The sequence below is a fragment of the Tyto alba genome, unplaced genomic scaffold (assembly GCF_018691265.1).
Source record: "Tyto alba isolate M040663 unplaced genomic scaffold, T.alba_DEE_v4.0 Super-Scaffold_14, whole genome shotgun sequence".
Classification (NCBI taxonomy): domain Eukaryota; kingdom Metazoa; phylum Chordata; class Aves; order Strigiformes; family Tytonidae; genus Tyto; species Tyto alba.
Genome location: NW_024881276.1, coordinates 28,166,353 through 28,184,701, shown reverse-complemented (window position 1 = coordinate 28,184,701; position 18,349 = coordinate 28,166,353). Strand labels below are relative to the sequence as shown.

The 18,349-nt window shown below is 38.6% G+C and overlaps 1 protein-coding gene across 1 annotated transcript in view; it reads left to right on the top strand.

The window, feature by feature from the left end:
* The window catches only part of SIM2 (SIM bHLH transcription factor 2), a 59,710-nt gene that overhangs the window by 24,268 nt on the left and 17,093 nt on the right, over nt 1–18,349 (top strand). The window contains exons 6-8 of the mRNA XM_033011387.2: nt 11,485–11,570; nt 13,836–14,035; nt 17,930–18,036. Coding sequence (XP_032867278.1) covers nt 11,485–11,570; nt 13,836–14,035; nt 17,930–18,036 — 393 coding nt within the window. The remainder of the gene's footprint in view (nt 1–11,484; nt 11,571–13,835; nt 14,036–17,929; nt 18,037–18,349) is intronic.

Here is an 18,349-nt window from a genome sequence, read left to right as displayed (position 1 = left end):
AAAAAATGGAGAATAATTTGATATCTTTTTGAATGATGTGTACTGGCTGTGCTCAGATCTCAGATGACTTTGCTGGCCCCTCATGACTTTCCAAATATTGCTTAATGTATTTTTGGTCTGCAGTATTTTAGTGTGTTCTGGTTTAGTCTTGTACCTGTGAAGCCTTACGCCTCAGTTTTACACTCCCTATACCACCTGTATCTGTTGCATAGGCTGATATCAAGATTTGTGGGCCTCTATCCTAAGATATGTAACACTTAACTAGCAGGAATGTGGGAACTGTTTCATGGTGTAGGGCTCAGAAACTGATTTGTTAGGATGTAGAGAAGTGGTTTTGATACGTTGTCTTTCCTTGAACACTTACAGCTCTGAAAGCTTTCCTTTTGTGTTTCTTCAAGTAGTGGAACTAACAGACTGCATCCACTGGATGAGATTCTTCTGCTGTGGCAGAAGGTAGTCATCCAGCAGGGTGGCTGGCCTCCAAAATGTGGGGATGATGAGGTGACAGTAGTTTCTGAATCTTGTAAGACTGCAAGGTTACATTTATGACTGACTGTAGAGACTCAGTGTTTGCTGCATGTCTGCCCTGCTTAGTGCAGGAGACCTAGTAGGTTGTAGTTGTGGTGCCATGCAAAATTCTGCCTAGACAACAATAGCCCCAGAACTTCATGGAGGCATGTAAGGAGTTTGTCTCTTCTCACCTCACATATAGCATAAATTAAATGTCCGTCGGGCTAGTAAGTCTAAGCTACTACATCTCAGTGGCAGAGCATTTTGGTACTAGCATTGTGGGCGGCACAATGCTGGCAGAGGTTTGTGTCCAGAGGTGATAAGCATTTTGAATGTGTCTGAAACAGTGGCTGGCCTTCGGGGACTGAATGTTGAGGATTGGACCAGGATTACTGACTACACCCAGCTCCCCCTAGTATGCTCTTTAGAGGAAACAAAACACTGACACAAGCTGGGATGCACTATGATAAATCAGGACCCTAAGCCTTCAAATTATGTTGCTGTCAAAAGGGTGTCTGTATCAACTGTTTTTTTTGCAGAAGGTTTTCCTTAACAGTTAGCAGCATAGACTAGTAGGCTTGTAGCGGGATAGTAACACTTACTAAACCATCTGGAGGTTTTGAGGAAATGCTGTTCCTCCTGAACGATGTCTATAAGAATAAAGAAGCAAATTTTTGTATGAAATATCAAGGTGGTGCAAGCTGAGTATGACAAGTCAGACCATCTGTCATCATTGCAGCTGAACACAAGCAAGCAAGAGAAATAAGAGATATTTGCACTGCAAGTTAACTGAGAAAAGCAATTAAGTAATGCTGAGGGGGATTCAGCATTTTGTGATGCTCTTCTGTGTGTGTATTTGCAGTCAGACATTGTGTATCTTGTATTGGTTTCATATGCTTTTTCTGAGATTTTAATGCATTAAAATGTCTATAGCTTCCCAACTTTTGCTGACTTGCATACCAAGGCATGGTGTACTAAAAGCAGTTTATTAACATTCCCAAGAGCAAAGGGAAAAGGGAATACTGTAGCTATTGTAGACATTCCAGTTGCCAGCTAATAACTGGATAATTCTTATATGAATAGCTATAAGCCTAATGTAGGTTACACAAGGAATGTGGAATATACTCTGTCAGGTCTTCTCCACTCTGGCTGATGCTTTAAGGGCACCGTTCCAGTCAGCTAAGAAGTAAATGCCAGTGCATACTTTTGTCTCAAGGAAGAACATCTTCCCTATGTATGTTTTGTTCGATAATAAAAGAAGGGAGTAGAAAATTGTACATCTGTAAAGATCTGTTTTACACTAAGTTTTGAAGAATTTCTTCTAGTAGTACATATGTGAAAGACAAATGTTGATAGGAATTTTTGTTTTGATTAATTTAAAAATATTTTACAGCAGAACTGTTATTGAAAGATAACAGTTTAACATGATGATCCTGTTATCCCTATTTGTTAGTGTTATTTTAAATTTGAGAAACCTAGAAAATATTATTATTTTGGATATACAAAAGTGGAAAAGAAGGCAGACTCCTGCACACCATTAAAAAATCTTTTTTCATTGGTAATTAATAGTAAAATACACAAAAGAGAGTGTCTCGGGCTGCAAAAGCAATTATTTTACTTTCTGCCTAGCGCCCTGTTGAGTTTCTTCTCTGAGAAGAGATTGGAAGCATCACTTACAGAAGCAAGGGAAAATTTGGACAAATGCTAGCAAATGGCTGAGTTTGGATGACAAGAATGATCATAGAGACAATTTATGCTCTGCAGCACTGACAGAATTCTGGCTACAGTCAGAACACAGAACAAACTGTCCAAATGGGGGGCAAATTTGGGCAGCTTGGAACTTTAAGACAGAAGCTAACACCAGAACTGATTGCTTTCCTACCGCAACAAAAGCATTACCAGGGCAAACCAACTGAGTCCACAAACTTCAGTTTTCAACTTAGTATGTGCATAGGAACTTGCTCTTTCTTTATATATAATTTGCAGTTTTTTTCACGTGAGACATATTTTATCATTCAACTGGTGCCACTCATTTGCTAAAAAGAAGGTGAGTATTCTCAAATACTTAAGCCTGTAATCTGCATGTGTATATATGATGTTTCAGTGTAATAGAGAGAAGGGAAAGTCTAACAGTTTTGTTTCTTCTCTCTTATTTGGAATCAGTTTTGACCACACATATCAAGGAAGGTCAGAGAAACGCTGTTTTCATACATTCCTTTTCATGCAGTATTTTGCTTTGCAGAATAGTTTTAGTCACAACCTCACTTTTGCACTGCTCTTTCTGGTATAGGGATAATAAAGATGGTCAGTATGCACCGGGCTTACAGGTCTGACTCCTCATTTTCCATTAACTCATCTCCAGAATTGATCTGAACTTGTTGTGAAGAACGTCCACCAAAGGCATTTGTAAGCCCCTTCTCACACTGGTCCTGTTGATCAGTCCTGGATTCCCAACTTCAAGGGCTACTTTAAAACTGTGTGTGCTATTATGCAAACATCACTTTTGTATGTGCCCTCCAGTCTTTTACCTCTTTTTTGTTCTAGAAGTTGGTGTAACCCTCATTCAGAATTAAGGGATAGAAGTTGTGGCATTCTCTCTCCCATGTTTTACAAAAGCTATAGCCTTGTTAACGCTCATAAGAGACTAGCTGAGATACTCACATGCTCTTTTAGTCAGCAGTGTGCTGTATGGTACCCAGATGCTTTGCAGATTACACAAGAATAAGAGTAGAACATGTGTGACTTTCTAGTGTAGAGGAGGTTAGATGAAAATAACTAACTGAAAGGGCAAAAATACGCAGAGTGTTTGGGGGATGGGCAGTGAAGTGTTATCCAGACATGAACTTATGGTATCTGTGTTTCCACCCTGTAAAACAGACCAGCAGGGACATGGAGCACAGCTTATCATACGTGTGCCGTGTCTCCAGAGGAATGTGCTAGCTTGAGTCAGGCACGTGTCTCCACACAAGTTGGACAGGAGGGAAGGTAGAAGCAGGTGTCTACATGCACAGTGCTTTGGTCTAAATGTGCCTTTTGAGAATAGTTTTCATCTCCTACACTGTAGCTGAAATTTGACATTGCACCCAAGCTGCCATGCAGAGCGAACATGAATCATGAGCTGTGTCAAGAGCTCCCAATTTTAATGCTGCTTCATATCTTTTGTAGTGACAGATGGGATGTACAGTCTTAAAACAGCACATGGTGCAACAGTGTGCAGTTTGCATGTTGATGTATATGAATTTACAAGGTGGTTCTGTGACAAAACAATGCCATATTTTGATAGTGTCAAAATTGGGGAGCTCTGGGAAAGATATATAGAATAGTAGCTTTTACCTTAGAGAAAATAAAGTCATGAGAGGTACAGCTGTGGAAAAGCTATGGTGATCTTTTTTTCTCAGTCCACTGTGCAAGCAGCATGCAAACCACAGAATTTTGTGACTGTTTTCTTTCAAAAGAGATGAAAGATGGAGTGGAAAGCAAAGATGGATTTCATAGTTGCACCCCCAGGGATGGACAATTCTGGCTTCCATAAAGCTAACCATAATTTCACAGAAATGCTTGGAGAATCCTGTTTGGCAGTCATGTGCAATGCGAGTGAACAAATGCACAAATTCTTTATCCAAAATAGCAAGACTCATTTTCTTTACCATGACATTTATTCTGTTTTTGAGAGTAAGAGAATACAAAGCTGTAAAATATAAACAAGCTATTTTATTCTTGACTAGTGCTTGCAGTCAAACTGTATTGCATGATATACTAAGCTAAGAAAAGACAAGGGATTAATGGAGAAGGCATACTTTGTAGAAATGGTACTCAGTGTTGTGAGAAAGAAATACATTTCCTGTATGAACACAGACAGCAATATTTTCCTATGTTCACATCCACAGGTTGCTGTGCTTCATCTGTGAGGATGTACGGATAAATTTGGACTGGGATTTGAATGAAGCCATTTACTCTGTCTCATTTATAGCTTTTACCAAATCTACTCAACTACATTGTAGTAGTGCTTCAGGGAGTGAGCCTCTGTAAGATGACCAGGCAATATAGTAATATATTAGTAGAATAGAAAAACTTCTCTGAAAGGGAAGTTTGGTCCTGAACTCTGAAAGGAGTTTGGCTAAAATATAAAGTGATGCATTTGAAATGGACACCTTGGATATGGACTTTGACTTGCGGTGTCTCCCCCTATAAAACTCATTATAAATGATACTGCAATTTTATTAAAATAACTGCTAGCAGACATACTGAAAAAGTCAAGATCTCAGTTACACCCTTCCAAAGAAGAGCAGCAGAAAAGATAAATCTGCTGAAAGTATATAAACAAGTTAATCAAAACTAGTATTTTACTTGCACCAGTATTCATTTCCAACTATTACCAATCATCCAGTCAGGGAAAAATGGAAAATTTGAATTCCAACATAAAACCTGAGATTCTCACAGGTCATTCTTAAACAGATTTCAGTAAAAGTTTGTGGAGCAGTGGGGAGAGGACAATTGCTTTCAAATGTTAAACATTGATACAGGGCAAACAAAACCAGAAATTTTCTATCATAAGTAAATCCAAGTTAGAGCAAATATTGGAGTTGGCTGGAATAGAAAGATAGACCTGCAATTGTGTTGCACATAACTGGATGAAGAAAAACAATATGCCAAAAATGGAAGGGTAAACATTTAGAAAGAACCCTAAAGCTCTGCTTTTCATCTCTAATTCCTGTAGTAGATAAACACAACATCACTTAGTTCTGGGAAATGTTAAAAGCTGTACTAAGATGGTTGGTCTGCTTTTCAGGGAGCTATCATCAGAGCCTTTCAAGATACTTAGCAATTTAGAAGTGAGGGTGGAGGTTTCATTTTAGCTATAGCAGCTATTGAGACATTTTTGTGACTCATCTTCTGAAAAAAGCTTGAACAGAATAATGTACAAACTTTTAAAATTATTCAATTTACTTATGAAAATAAGGATCAATTTCCCAATTATTTTTAAATTGTTTGGGAGAGAGAAACAAGTCACTTTCACATAAAGAGGGAAAACAGATGCTGACTTAGAAAGTAAAGGGGAAGATGGGAAAAGCAAACCCATGCTGCAATATTTACACCCATAAAAGAAAACTGCATTAAAACATTTTGTAGCAATACACAGCTGTTTGTCAGGCTTATAGGTGGCTATGGCAAATGCTAGAGAAGGTGCAATTACACAGACAAATTTCTTCATATGTGGTTGACTTGCTGAAGTAATAGGTATTTGAGAGAAATGGTGAGATATAACAACACTGAAATTTAGCACAAGTTGCAGCAAAACTTGCCATCTCCATGTTGTGACTGTTCTTTTGAAACCTCAAGTGGCTGGGAGAGGAGTGGCTGGAGAACAGCCCTTCAGAAAGGGATCTGGGGGTGTTGGCTGATACTGAGCATGGCCTTGGCAGCCAAGAGGGTGAACCACCTTCTGGGGTGCATCAAACACAGCATAACCAGCCAGTCAAAAGGGGTGGTTATGCCACTGCATTCAGCATTGATGCAGCCTCACCTGGAGGGCTGTGTGCAGTTCTGGGCCCCACCATTTAAGAAGGATGTGAAGGTCCTTGGATGCATCCAGAGGAGGGCAAGCAAGCTGGTGGAAGGTCTGGAAGACGTGTCCTGTGAGGAGTGGTTAAGGACTTTGGGTTTGTCTAGTTTGGAGAAAAGGAGGCTGAGGGGTGACCTCATTGATCTCTGCAGCTTCCTGAGGAGGGGAAAGGGAGAGGGAGGCAATGAGCTCTTCTCCCTGGGATCCAGTGACAGGATGCATGGGAAGGGGTCAAAGCTGCATCGGGGAGGTTCAGATTGGACATGAGGAAGCATTTCTTTACTGAGAGGGTGGTCAAACTCTGGAACAAGCTTCCTAGAGAGGTGGTCGGTGCCCCAAGCCTATCAGTGTTTAAGAGACAGTCAGCCAACACCCTTAACAACATGCTTTAACTTTTGGTCAGGTCTGAATTTTTCAAGAAGTTGGACTAGATGGTCATTGTAGCTTCCTTCCAATTGAACTATTCTACTCCTATCCTATCCTACCCTATTCAGCTTGTTGTCAGTTTTCCAGTTTTTCAGCTTGCTTCTGGAAGCTGTAGTCAGTGTGCAATATAATATATAATACCTCCTGCAGTGACAAATGTGAATTTACATATGAGATTGTTTTACTTCAATCTAAAATACCCCTAATACCACACTGTGTGAAGATACAGTTGTCTCAATTCCAGGTGTCGTGAAGGCACACTTGGAAAATACATTTTACCATGGGAGACATTGCTATGCCTCCTTTGCTTCTTGCAGCTCTAAAAATGTTGTTTTGTAAAAACACCAAGTGACATCCATACAAACACACACAGAGTACAAACGTGGAGAATATGGTCCTGTAATAGTGTTCTTTTAATCATTATCACTAATAACAATATGAAGTACATCCTCATGCAGAGAAATGGTGTTTATGTTGTTGGAGAGAAAAACATCTTCATATTGGATCTGGTTTTATTTCTTAATCTCCCTTTTCATAAAAGAAAAAAAAAAAGCAAAGCTGATTACTAAGTAGTTATCAATATCCATAAGATTTGAATGGATTACTTTTTCTTCTGTCATACATCTAGAAGATAAAAGGCAACAAAGATTGTTATTAATAGCTGTTTGTTTGGGATTTTTGTCAGGTTGTTTGTTTTTTGTTTTGTTTTGTTGTTTTGGGTTTTTTTTTTGTGTGTGTGTTAACTCAGCTGGATTGTCTCTGTAAGACTTTCTCATCTGCTCAGTAACATTTTGTTTCTCATTGTTCATTAGCTGATGCCTGCAACATGTTGCATTATATTTTTTCTATAACAAACATAGTTTATACAAAGCTTTTTAACATTTTCTTACCACTTAAAGAAAAAATGTTAACATCACTTACAGTGATGCATTTATATAATTAACATTTCAGAATAATTAGATACAGTGATTAAGCTTTGGTATTAGATGGTGTGAATATTTTCTAATAATTAAGAAGGTTGTTTTCCCTCAGTGTTGCTTATATTCTGGTTCAGTCATAACATTCTACTATTCGTTATTCTCTCTCTTCAGTTTCATATATATGTGCTTAGCCCACAGTTGTCTCAGCCTTAAGAACTGGTAGCACTCAATTGGTTTCTTATCTGTTTCAGATCTCTTTTACCTTCTTGATAGCCTAAGATTTTTTTCTGTTATTTGTTTGTGCCGTGCTTACATGTTTGCTTGAAAGAATACCGATATCAATAATTACATTACTAGGTCTAGATGTTTTATGTTGTTATATTTTCACAATTTTTCAAAACTTTTTCTGATTGATTGATAAAATCACTTAACTCTTAAGAATAATTGGTTACATTCATGTCTTTCTTAAGCGTGGAGTGCTTATTTTGCATTTACTCTTTTTCTGTCTTCTTTGATTTGAGACTTTTGCTACAACCTTGGACATCTCCAGTCATTCTTCTATTACAGCAGGTGCTGGCTACCTCTGTTACAGGCTTTTTTCCTGCTTTATAACAGAGCTTTCATGCCTACTATTTCCTCACAATTTTGTGATTAACCTCTGCAGCAGGACAGCATGCATTAGTAATCACTTTTCTCACAGCTCATCTGATTTCTCCTATTTGAATATTCAGCATCTCCCTCTTTGCTTGTTAAACCTTTAAGTACCTTATTTTCTTTCTACATCCTCTTAATCAGAATAGACCATCTTAATTGCACCAGGTATAGCCTGGATGTGTTATTTTAAGTTTTGCATTATACCGATGAATGTGTTAGCATCCAGCAGGATACCAGAGGTCTTTGTTTCCCAATCAGCTCTACAATTACAGATTTACTTCAGTTGTTTTTTGCTTTGCTACCCCCTTCTGCTACTTTCAAAGGTATTGGGGAGTCACACTGGCAAAGGTATCAGTTAATATGGATACTAACTCATACTGTTCACAGTCTTGCACATCCAGGTTCTTTATGTGAGGGTTTTGGTTTTATTGTTCCTTTATATTTTTCAGTCTCTTGATCAGGACTGGAGATGGCTTTATTCCCAGTAGGCATGCACAAACACACATATGTAAACAGAGCCCACCAATGACAGATCAACACAGACAGAAGAACAGTGCTTTTACAGGTGCCACATAAACACTAATAGCACTCAGATAAGCATGAACAATATAAATGGCCTGGTCCTGCTTTTCCTCACCAGCGAGTCAGACTCAAAGCTTGATGGTAGATATTATACTCCCACACACTCACAAGGATCTCTCTCTGGTGGCTCTTGTATTCTTCAGCTCCAATCCTGCAAACAAAACGCCAGATGCCATGTAGCACCTGCACATGATTCACTGGGCACCTTGACACAGCCGTTAGCCTTAACCCACCAGGTAACAATACCAGCTGGCTGGTTAAAAATACTGTGGCACTCTGCATCCACCAGTGCTATGGGACATACTGCATTACTAAATAACTGTGTTAACAGTTCTTATGGCCCTGGACCATCCAGGAATGGTCAGGCTCTCCTTTCCTCCTTTAGACACATTCTGCTTTTCTTTCCCCAAAATGGCAATTCTCACAGTGACACTGAGTTCCCCCACAAAGACAAACAATCACTCAATGCATACAGGAGGAGGAACACTTATCACCATGTATACACTACTTTGGCCTCTTCAGGTAAAAAGGCAGTATGTCACTCGAGGCCCAGATTCTGGCTGGGCACATGGGCCATCTCTCCTTTTACTTACTTAAGGCATCTTAATATCAGCTAGTTCAAACCTCAGAAATGGAAGCTCCCAGATGAGTCCCTGGTTACCTCATGGGTAACTCTTCCCTCTTTACATTGCAGGCATGAGATGTAACCGATTTAAGAGACTAGTGTTTGTTGGTTCAGCAATACACTACTAAAAACCTAAGAATTCAACGATCAATAATTAATAAACACATCATTATTAAATTGCGGTTATATAATTTTACACTTGATTACATATAACAACAAAGCTACTGATGGTTACTCTTCAGTCTCACAAATCACATGTTATTGAATTACAATTCTATCTCCCTTCCCTCCCCATACCACATAGTGCCAGGGTGCAACTCTATCCCTCTTTACTCTGCCCTCCTATACCACACAGCATCCTTGCCCTTGAATTGTTTTAATCACCCTCCTGATTTTCTAGAGAGCCTGTAGTTAGTTACAAGGACTGGTGTTCCAGGGGGACCTCTTGCTTACAATCTACCATCATGAAATCAGGGAGACAAGACCTCTTAGATAAAGAAATAATTAGCAATTTTAAATAATAAAGGAAAAATGTTATCTTACAGTCTGAGTACTACTCTAGTTCTATAGGTGCCTAAAGACCACACTGTATATCATAACCTATTACTGGTAGAATAGTGAAGTTAGATTTGAGTGTTTCGGCTGCACTGCACTAGTCTGCAGTAACATTTAAAAATGAAGCAGTAAATAGAAGGCTAATAAGGTGCCTGAAAGGTGCTTGTTATTGAAAGAGACTCTTTTATGTCTTGTGTGAGGACATTTGAGAAGTTTGAGGCATTGCTTCCAATTCCACTAATCATCTCTTTTTATAGAAGAATATAAAGAGAGGAGAAAGTTACCTTTATTTTGTGTGCATGGGACTGCAGCAGAAAGAGAGCAAGCACTAGTGTTAGGTCACAGAAAATCTATATTGAAGCCATGAATTGCACTGATGTTCCCAACTCCCAGATCCATTCTTTACTCATGAGATCATGCTTCAGCAATAGTAATCTGTACTGTATGGCTTCCTCCCACCAAATCGTATACATTTGTATTTAAAACTCTGTAGTAGATATGCCAGTTCATTTAAGTGACTGTTTTCCTCCATACGGATCTAATTTGCATTAGGAGGATAAATGGAAAATTCAAATACCCAGGAAGGCTGATACTAGTTGAGATGCACTACATATTGCATTTCTTTTTCCTCATCACTAAATCCTTTCTCTGTGGTTCAGACTTTTAAACTCTGAACTTAATATAGAGAGTTTATTGGTTTCCTGGTAGTGGTCTGAGGCTCAGACCACTGCAAGTGTGTGGCTAAGAGGTGTTAATTAGGTGATCGATGCACAAAAATCAGCAACAAAACTCAACAGTTAAATCAAATTAAATCAAGACTCCAACAGAATACAGTGGACTTTGGACTAAACCCTGTGGTGAGTTAGGAGGTAATACACATTGCAACAAATCTGAAAACCTCTCTGCTTCCCTGATTTTCCTATTCACGGATGTATCAAATGAATTTTCTTTTTCTCATATAGTTGTGTTCTGCCAAATGTCAACTTTCTGTAAAAAAAAAGTCTGAACTATTAATGATGTCTGAACTATTATTGAGAATAATTAACATTAAAGAGAAAAGTAACTTATTATTAGCAGAAAAATATGTGTGTACTTGAGCAATATCTATCTTTAAAACATTTCTGGAGGTTATTCATGAAGACATTTCTTTAAAAACTATCTATCAAGATGATTTTGGAAGTCAGTGAAACAGGTAATAATATTGCATATGAAGGCCAGTAGTTCACCAGTCTGGACATGACTAGCTATGTACAGTCAAATTATTACAAAACCAATGAATTTTCTTGTTTCCCATCCTGCTATTATCTTGGAGAGTACCTTCATTTACCTATGCTCCAAAGGAAGTGTTTCCTTCCATTTACCAATATGGGCTGGTACCTAGCTGTTCAGAAACAAGGTGAAACAACCTTGTGAAGGGCGATAAAACCAGAAATGTGGAGATCTAGTCACGCTGACTTGTCAGACTTCCACAGGGAATCCTAATACGAAGGTGAAATAAATCCTGAGGGCAGTGATTGAGTGGGAAAGTAGAATGGCTGACTTCTATTGCCGACTGAGACATAAACACATCTGTTAAATCATGAGAGGAAATGTTATGGACAGTTTTGAAATCTTCAGTAATAAATAATCAATGTGTTTTATGCTTTCAGAATATGAAATTGAGAGATCATTTTTCCTGAGAATGAAGTGCGTCCTAGCCAAGAGGAATGCAGGATTGACATGCAGTGGCTACAAGGTAATGTATATACACTTCATGTCATGTCCTATTCCCCCCCTTCCTCCCGTTAAGTATTCAACAAGTGACAAGTGTATTTATATAGCTCTTGTTATGTATGTGTAGCTGAAAGCAAAGTCTGTGGTGGAAAGAATCAGAACAGATACAAAAATGCCACTGCTGATTGCAGATTCTCTTAATAATGCAAGTCTAGACTCTCCTATAGTGAACTGGAGTTTGCTTTGTGACATGTTCCCCCATTCTTATCCCTCATCTTCCAGATTGGGGAACTGGCTGGAGCACACCCATGGAGGTGCAAGGAGAGTGCACAGCCAGGTCTTATTCCCCTATGGAACTGGAGGCAGATGAGGCAGGGACCCAGACACAGGAACTTTGAAGTCTTCCCACATTCCTCTGCCTTGGTGTTACCGTGCTCCAGCTGAGCAGCCACTCAGCTGCACAAGTCACCTCATTGGTCTGACCAGAATTACCTCAACATTAATGAAACCGTAATGTTACCCTAAACAAACTCAGGGATGAGCTGTACTAAACCATCAAGTCCGTTTATAAATCTTATTGCTTGTATTAATTTTCTATTTATTAGATGAAATCAGAAGCCACAGCAAATGCTGAGATTCTATAATAACACCTGTCATTCAGGTAGTTCCTATTTTCAGTTCTACAGTTTGCACTTGCTGCTCCTTGAGCTACAAAGTATAATTCTATCACTTAAGCATCAGAAGAGAAGGGTACTTCACATAAGTCTGGTGAGGATTCATTTTCTCCAAGTCATTCAAAAACAAAAACAAAAGCATGCAAGAGAAGCAGAGCTCTTTTAAGGAATGTGTTCAAGGTCCACATATATATCTGTCTATTTACATTGCTATCTACCTGGTTAGACTGATAATTCTTCATTACATGGAGCCCTGTTTGCTCAGCTGCTTCCCAGCAAAAAAAATGATTCTGTCCCAAAGCTGAATCTGAAATCAGGTAAAAGAGTAGAAGTTGTAGTGGTGGTATGTCTGTATGTTTTTTATTTTCCCCTTTTATGACTGCTAATCGGGGGCATCACCTTCTTTCTTCTTCTACTCACTGTTAAAAGTTTATGCAGTGAAACATTTAAGGATGTATTCATCTAGTGAGATGTTGGCTTAAATTTCTTTTCTTTGTACTTAGAGTCAGATTTAATAATTTTGAGAGTAACACTTGCATAGCTAAAGCACAGAAAAAAATAATGAATCGAACAGTATAGAAATTAGTAGGATCTGCTGATGGATCTTAAATAAGTTTTGCTTGTTACTATACTTCTGCTAAACATACTAATCACATGATGATTGGAGAGGAGGAAGGAAGGTTGTACATGAGGAGCCTATTTATAGGTGACTGTTTAGTAGGTTATTCAGGAGTACTAAATACAGTGGAAATTAATTCCTTTGTATTGGACACAGTTAAAAGTCAATCAAAACCAGAAATTAAGCTAAAGGACATGTAGTGTGCCTGTTGTTTGGACTAGAAAATTGGTAGGAGCACAAACGATTGATTTCTAAACACCAGCACTACATTAAATAAATCTTATGTTCTGGAGTAGTCCTCAGGTTACAACTGTTGTTCCCCCCACTTCCCCCTTTTTAGCTGACATTGTGAATTTTTATGGTCTAACACTGAAGTTATCACTCCTGTGATTATGAATTGTATCTGGGGATTCAGGAATCTGGTCTCAAAACACTGGGCTTGGTCACATGTCAAAAGAATGTCATCTGAACTTGACTGGAGAACTTAAAACTGATTTTTAGTGCATTTACATATACAGCAGCTAATCTTTATAAATGTGATGCATTAATCTCCACTGGATTTTTAAAGTGTCTGTTTTTCATCAGAAAAATAACTCATTAAAATGTAAATGTTTATATATACCTCTGTGTGTGTGTGAGAGAGTCAGTCATTTACAAAAGCAACGTCCAGATTTTTTGATTAATGAACAGGAATTCTGACTGTATCTACAAGAAATCTATATAAAAGAGAAATTAAAGTCATAACTAGAAAGCAGTCCCAGAGAGCATGTGCTTTAATACTGAATTTTGTTGGCAGTAAACACAAAAACTGCTTTTACTATATTTTAAGCTTCATTTATAAATTAACCACACTTTTGAAGCCTTAACAGACTATGCAGTATTTAAGTGCTATAAGGGTGTATTGCTTTATAATCTCACTGAAACTGGGTGGTCAGCTGACTTTCAGCCTCTTCCATTGCCATCAGATATTGAATGTGTTTTCTTCTCATGCCAGGTGATCCATTGCAGTGGCTACTTGAAGATACGGCAGTATATGCTAGATATGTCTTTGTATGATTCCTGTTACCAAATCGTTGGACTGGTGGCTGTAGGTCAATCTTTACCTCCCAGTGCAATCACTGAAATCAAACTTCACAGTAACATGTTTATGTTCAGAGCAAGTTTGGACTTAAAATTAATATTTCTAGATTCCAGGTAAGCAGTTATTTCATTTCTAGCATAAAATGTTTTCAAAGTCAAGTGTTATTATAAACTATAGTGGTTTCCAAACAGATCAACATATCCATGAAAAAATAAAGCAGTCCCAAATAGATCTGGAACACAAAGATCGTATGGGTCTTCAAAGCCTTTCAAGTAGCTGGATAAATCATACTTTTTCTTGAATGTCAACATATAAGAGCCTGTACAATTTAATCTATTATTATCTGCAGCTTCAGAGAGCCAGCTACAGCCTTCTTGCTGTGAGTAATAGGTAGATGGGCAGTGATAAATTTTTACCTTAAAAGACAAAATCCTAACATACAAGGATATTGAAAGGAGTAAGGTTGTATCGTCATCTATAATTAAAAAATAAAACCCCACAACTAAAACATTGAGGTCGAATGACTTGTTGGGGTCAGCCAGAAAGCTTTTGACAGAGTAGTAAGAAAACAGTCTTCTGCAATTTAGGGTAATGCCTTAACAATGAAATCAACCCTACTAATGGGGTTGTTAGAATGAAAACTAATTCAACTGGGTGCTACATGAAAACACAGCCTTCTTAAACAAAACTTGGGAGAACGGTTGTTGCTGAGGAAAGAGAACCCTGCTTCCACTCTCAGTCAATGTAGCTCACATACCAGCTGAGAAGCACACAACCAGAACTGAAGGAGTTGTGAAATGATTCATTCCTCTCTTTTTGAAACATGGTAACTTAGTATACAATGATACTTTGTACAGTGCAGTTCAAGATACCTTGAGGGGGAAAGCCCAATTCCCAGACGATATAACAGATTTGACTATTGACAAGATGATCATTCCTCAAAAATTCCTGCATGTGAAGCAGTCTGTCATATACTGTGTCATTTCTCTGGCATGCTGGATTTGCAAGAAGTAGAAATTATATTAATGTGTAACAGTGAAAAAGAGTCTGTATCCAAGACAGTGGGGAAGTTTTGCATGGCAGGTCAGCCATGCAAGAACATGCTCTTTCTCCATGCTAAGTCAATGAGATAGCAGGCCATCAGCTGCTAAAATACAAAGACCTAGTTGTTTCTGGATTTTTTTTTTTTTTTTTTTTGGCATGCTTTTCTTAATGTAACAGCTACAAAGCAGCACAAGGGGTTCAGCAACATGTCTTTGCATGTGGAAAAAAGGAAATGATGTGCCTAAGAGGAACTGCCTGGAGACATAAGTGTCTTCAAAGGAGACAGTATAACCAGAGGTGTTGACAGAAGCACAGATAGAACCAATACTGTTGCATAGCTGTGTTTACCAAAGAGCAGATGGGTGTGGTCCACACAGAGAGGACAATCGGGTATTAAGCATTACCAAAGTACTTTGCTCTCCCAGCTGAGCAAACCAAATTACATTTGCTCAGAGCAGGGACACACTAGGAATAAGACAAAACTGTTTTCAGGCTTGCTTCTGGTATCCATACAAGGCAAAGTGTTGCTAGAACTTTCAAGGTAACAGTCACACCAGACAGGACAATATGAAAGCCATAGGAAGAATCAGTTAAATAAATCTTTCTAGACACTTGATACAATGTAAAACATGCAAGGGTTCAGTTATAGAGATGACTGAAAAAGGAGACAGTTATTTCCCTTCAAAGTGATTCTAATGATTCAAAAGTGATTCAAAGATGCTTCTGGTTGTGACAGTGCAGCCTGTTCATTCATTGCTGCATGGCTTACAAAGGCTTTAGAGAACTCTAGAGGGCAGAACTGATCATTGGGGCAAGCTCTGTTTCCTTCTGTGTGCTTTGTCACAGGCAAAGAACAATCTTCTGAGCCCAGGCTCCCTACAGTGGCTTATTGAGGGGTTGGTTTTGTGTTAAGGAAGTCAAGCAGATGAGTTTATTTCCAGATTCAAACTTTTCAAAAGCTTGGGTGTCCTTGTAACTGTTAATAATGTTTTTTTTGGCCCATGAGAAGACCAGCTTCAAAGTTAGGCTGCATCACCAGAAAAACTAACACCTGGCTTAGGTTTGTGGCATTTTGTTTAATTTTGGATTAGCTGATTCTGTACTCGCCAAGTAAGTGAGCAGGATGAAACTGCCACCCTTGTTTTAATTGTACTGAAGTCAGAAGGAGCACTGAAACCTGAACAGGATCTTTCACCAATATTTCACCATGCTGATAGGCTTAAGGGAGAATTCGGGCCCCTAGAATTATTAGTCAGGAGGGACAGCTCACACTGCAGAGGAGAAACACAAGCATATATTCACATATCTTCCTGCAGAAAGGCAGCTCAACTTCACACTGGCAGTTCCTGACTGAGGTAAAGCCATGAAAGAGTTTCCCAGATGAAGACATAGCTAGGGGAGGTATGGGTAGATTTGTACTGTATTTATAATATATCAGACTGCAAAGTTGTGTGTGGGTTTTTTTGTTGTTGTTGTTTGTTTGTTTGTGGGTTTTTGTGTGTGTGTTTGCTTGTTTGTTTGTTTTGTTTTCCCCTGATTTCCTTCAAAAGACTCCCACCTCCCAATACTGTCTCTTAAGTAGAATGTAAAGTCCCAGGTCCCTATGGGGTCCACACGATTGCTCTGTGTTAGGGTAAGAGTAAAGAAGCTGCATAATAGTTTAAAAATTAAAAAAAAAAAAAAAAATCTAAGTTTACCTTATCTGCAACCCCCAATGATACCTACTGCTTGAGACCCCTGTATCCATTTCTGTAGATATTACTGTTATTCTCTGTTGCAGTGTATCCTCATTAGTGTCCAAACCAGAAGCATCTTTTTCAAGGGAGTGTGCTGACCGTCCCCACTCATTGCACTGCAGTTCATGTCATGAAGAGGCTTTAGGCATTTGAACTAGTTTCATTATGGATGAATCTAAACTAAAAGACAACATCCAAGAGCATGTCTAAGCCACTCCAACTATTGTAAAGCTTTCAGTCCACAGGCCTAAACTAGAGCTAGTCCCAAGTAGAAGTCCTGAAATTAAAATTCTGCTGCTGCAGAAGTAGATCCTCAGCAGTAACAATTTTACTCTTCAGATTGCCTGTACTTGGACTGTGTTGCTTGTTAATGCAACATGCCTTTGCATGGTAGTTCTGTTCTGCCTTTTAGGTGAAGAAAGCCCAGGATAGCCTAAAATACCCCCAGCAACACTAGGTAAACAAGTCACATTATGATTGAGTTGCACAATGTACTTTAAGGAATTTGTTCTCAAGCAACAAATAAATAAAAAACCAGAAGTCCTTTTTGAACCATGAAGTTTGAATCTTCAAGTCTGACCTAGTGTAAGTCTGACCAGTGTAGTCTGGTTCTTTAACATCTGCAGAAATGCTGCTCTTTCAATTTTTTTCCATCATTCTATTTCTCATCATGTGCGGGTGTTTTTTCTGAAGTCCAACTTCAGCCTTCCTTTTCTTAGCTTGTGATCTTCAGAGCTCCTTGTCTTTCCACATTCTCAGCTGTAATAAGCTCCTTCTTACTTCTTCTGTTAGGTATTAGCCCAAATTTATTTACAGACTATCATCACTGCTTCTATGGACTGACATACATGTTACACTTGTATGTTTGGAAAAGCAAATGAAAATGTGTCAGCAGTCCACAAGACTAGTTTTATTGTTTCATGAACAGCTCCTCAATTGAATCTTTGTGCAAAGGATCATGTATGGCAGTGGCAAAAACCCAAGGAGGAAATAGGTAAAAGAACTCCTTTTCCTGCCTGTGTCTAAGGCCGGCCAGGGAATAGATGCACCTTGCTTTGGCTAGCTTGAGAGGGTTTATTTTCTTATAAAGATGAAGATTCTGTTTCCAAAACTAACATTTTTTCCTGCAACTTTTTGACACCTGATTTGTTGGCACAATCAAATGTTAGGTTAATGAAACTGAATATTCCTAGAGATTTTGCTTATTATGGAACCTTCCTTTTCCAGGGTGACTGAATTAACCGGATACGAGCCCCAAGATCTGATAGAGAAAACCCTATACCACCATGTTCATGGCTGTGATGTGTTCCATTTACGATATGCTCATCATCTGTGTAAGTAAAAAGAATGTTAGACTGAAATTTATTAAGTAGGGTGAGAAGTTTTGCAGACAACAAGCACTATGCTGGAAAGTAGAGAAAGCTTTCCAAATCTTGACTGGAGCTAGATTTTCAAAAGTGTTTGGCTATCACTTAAGGAAACCATTAGTTCTGCAAATAAGCTAGATACTCAATATGTTGTGCTTCTGAAAAAAAAACCCCATCTCTGGCCACTTTTATCTTTCTACTTGAAGGACCTATGCTCTCTCAAAAATTTGGACTTGATTCTGGGTGGTGAACCCTTGAAGGAAAAAATCCAGAAGAGCAA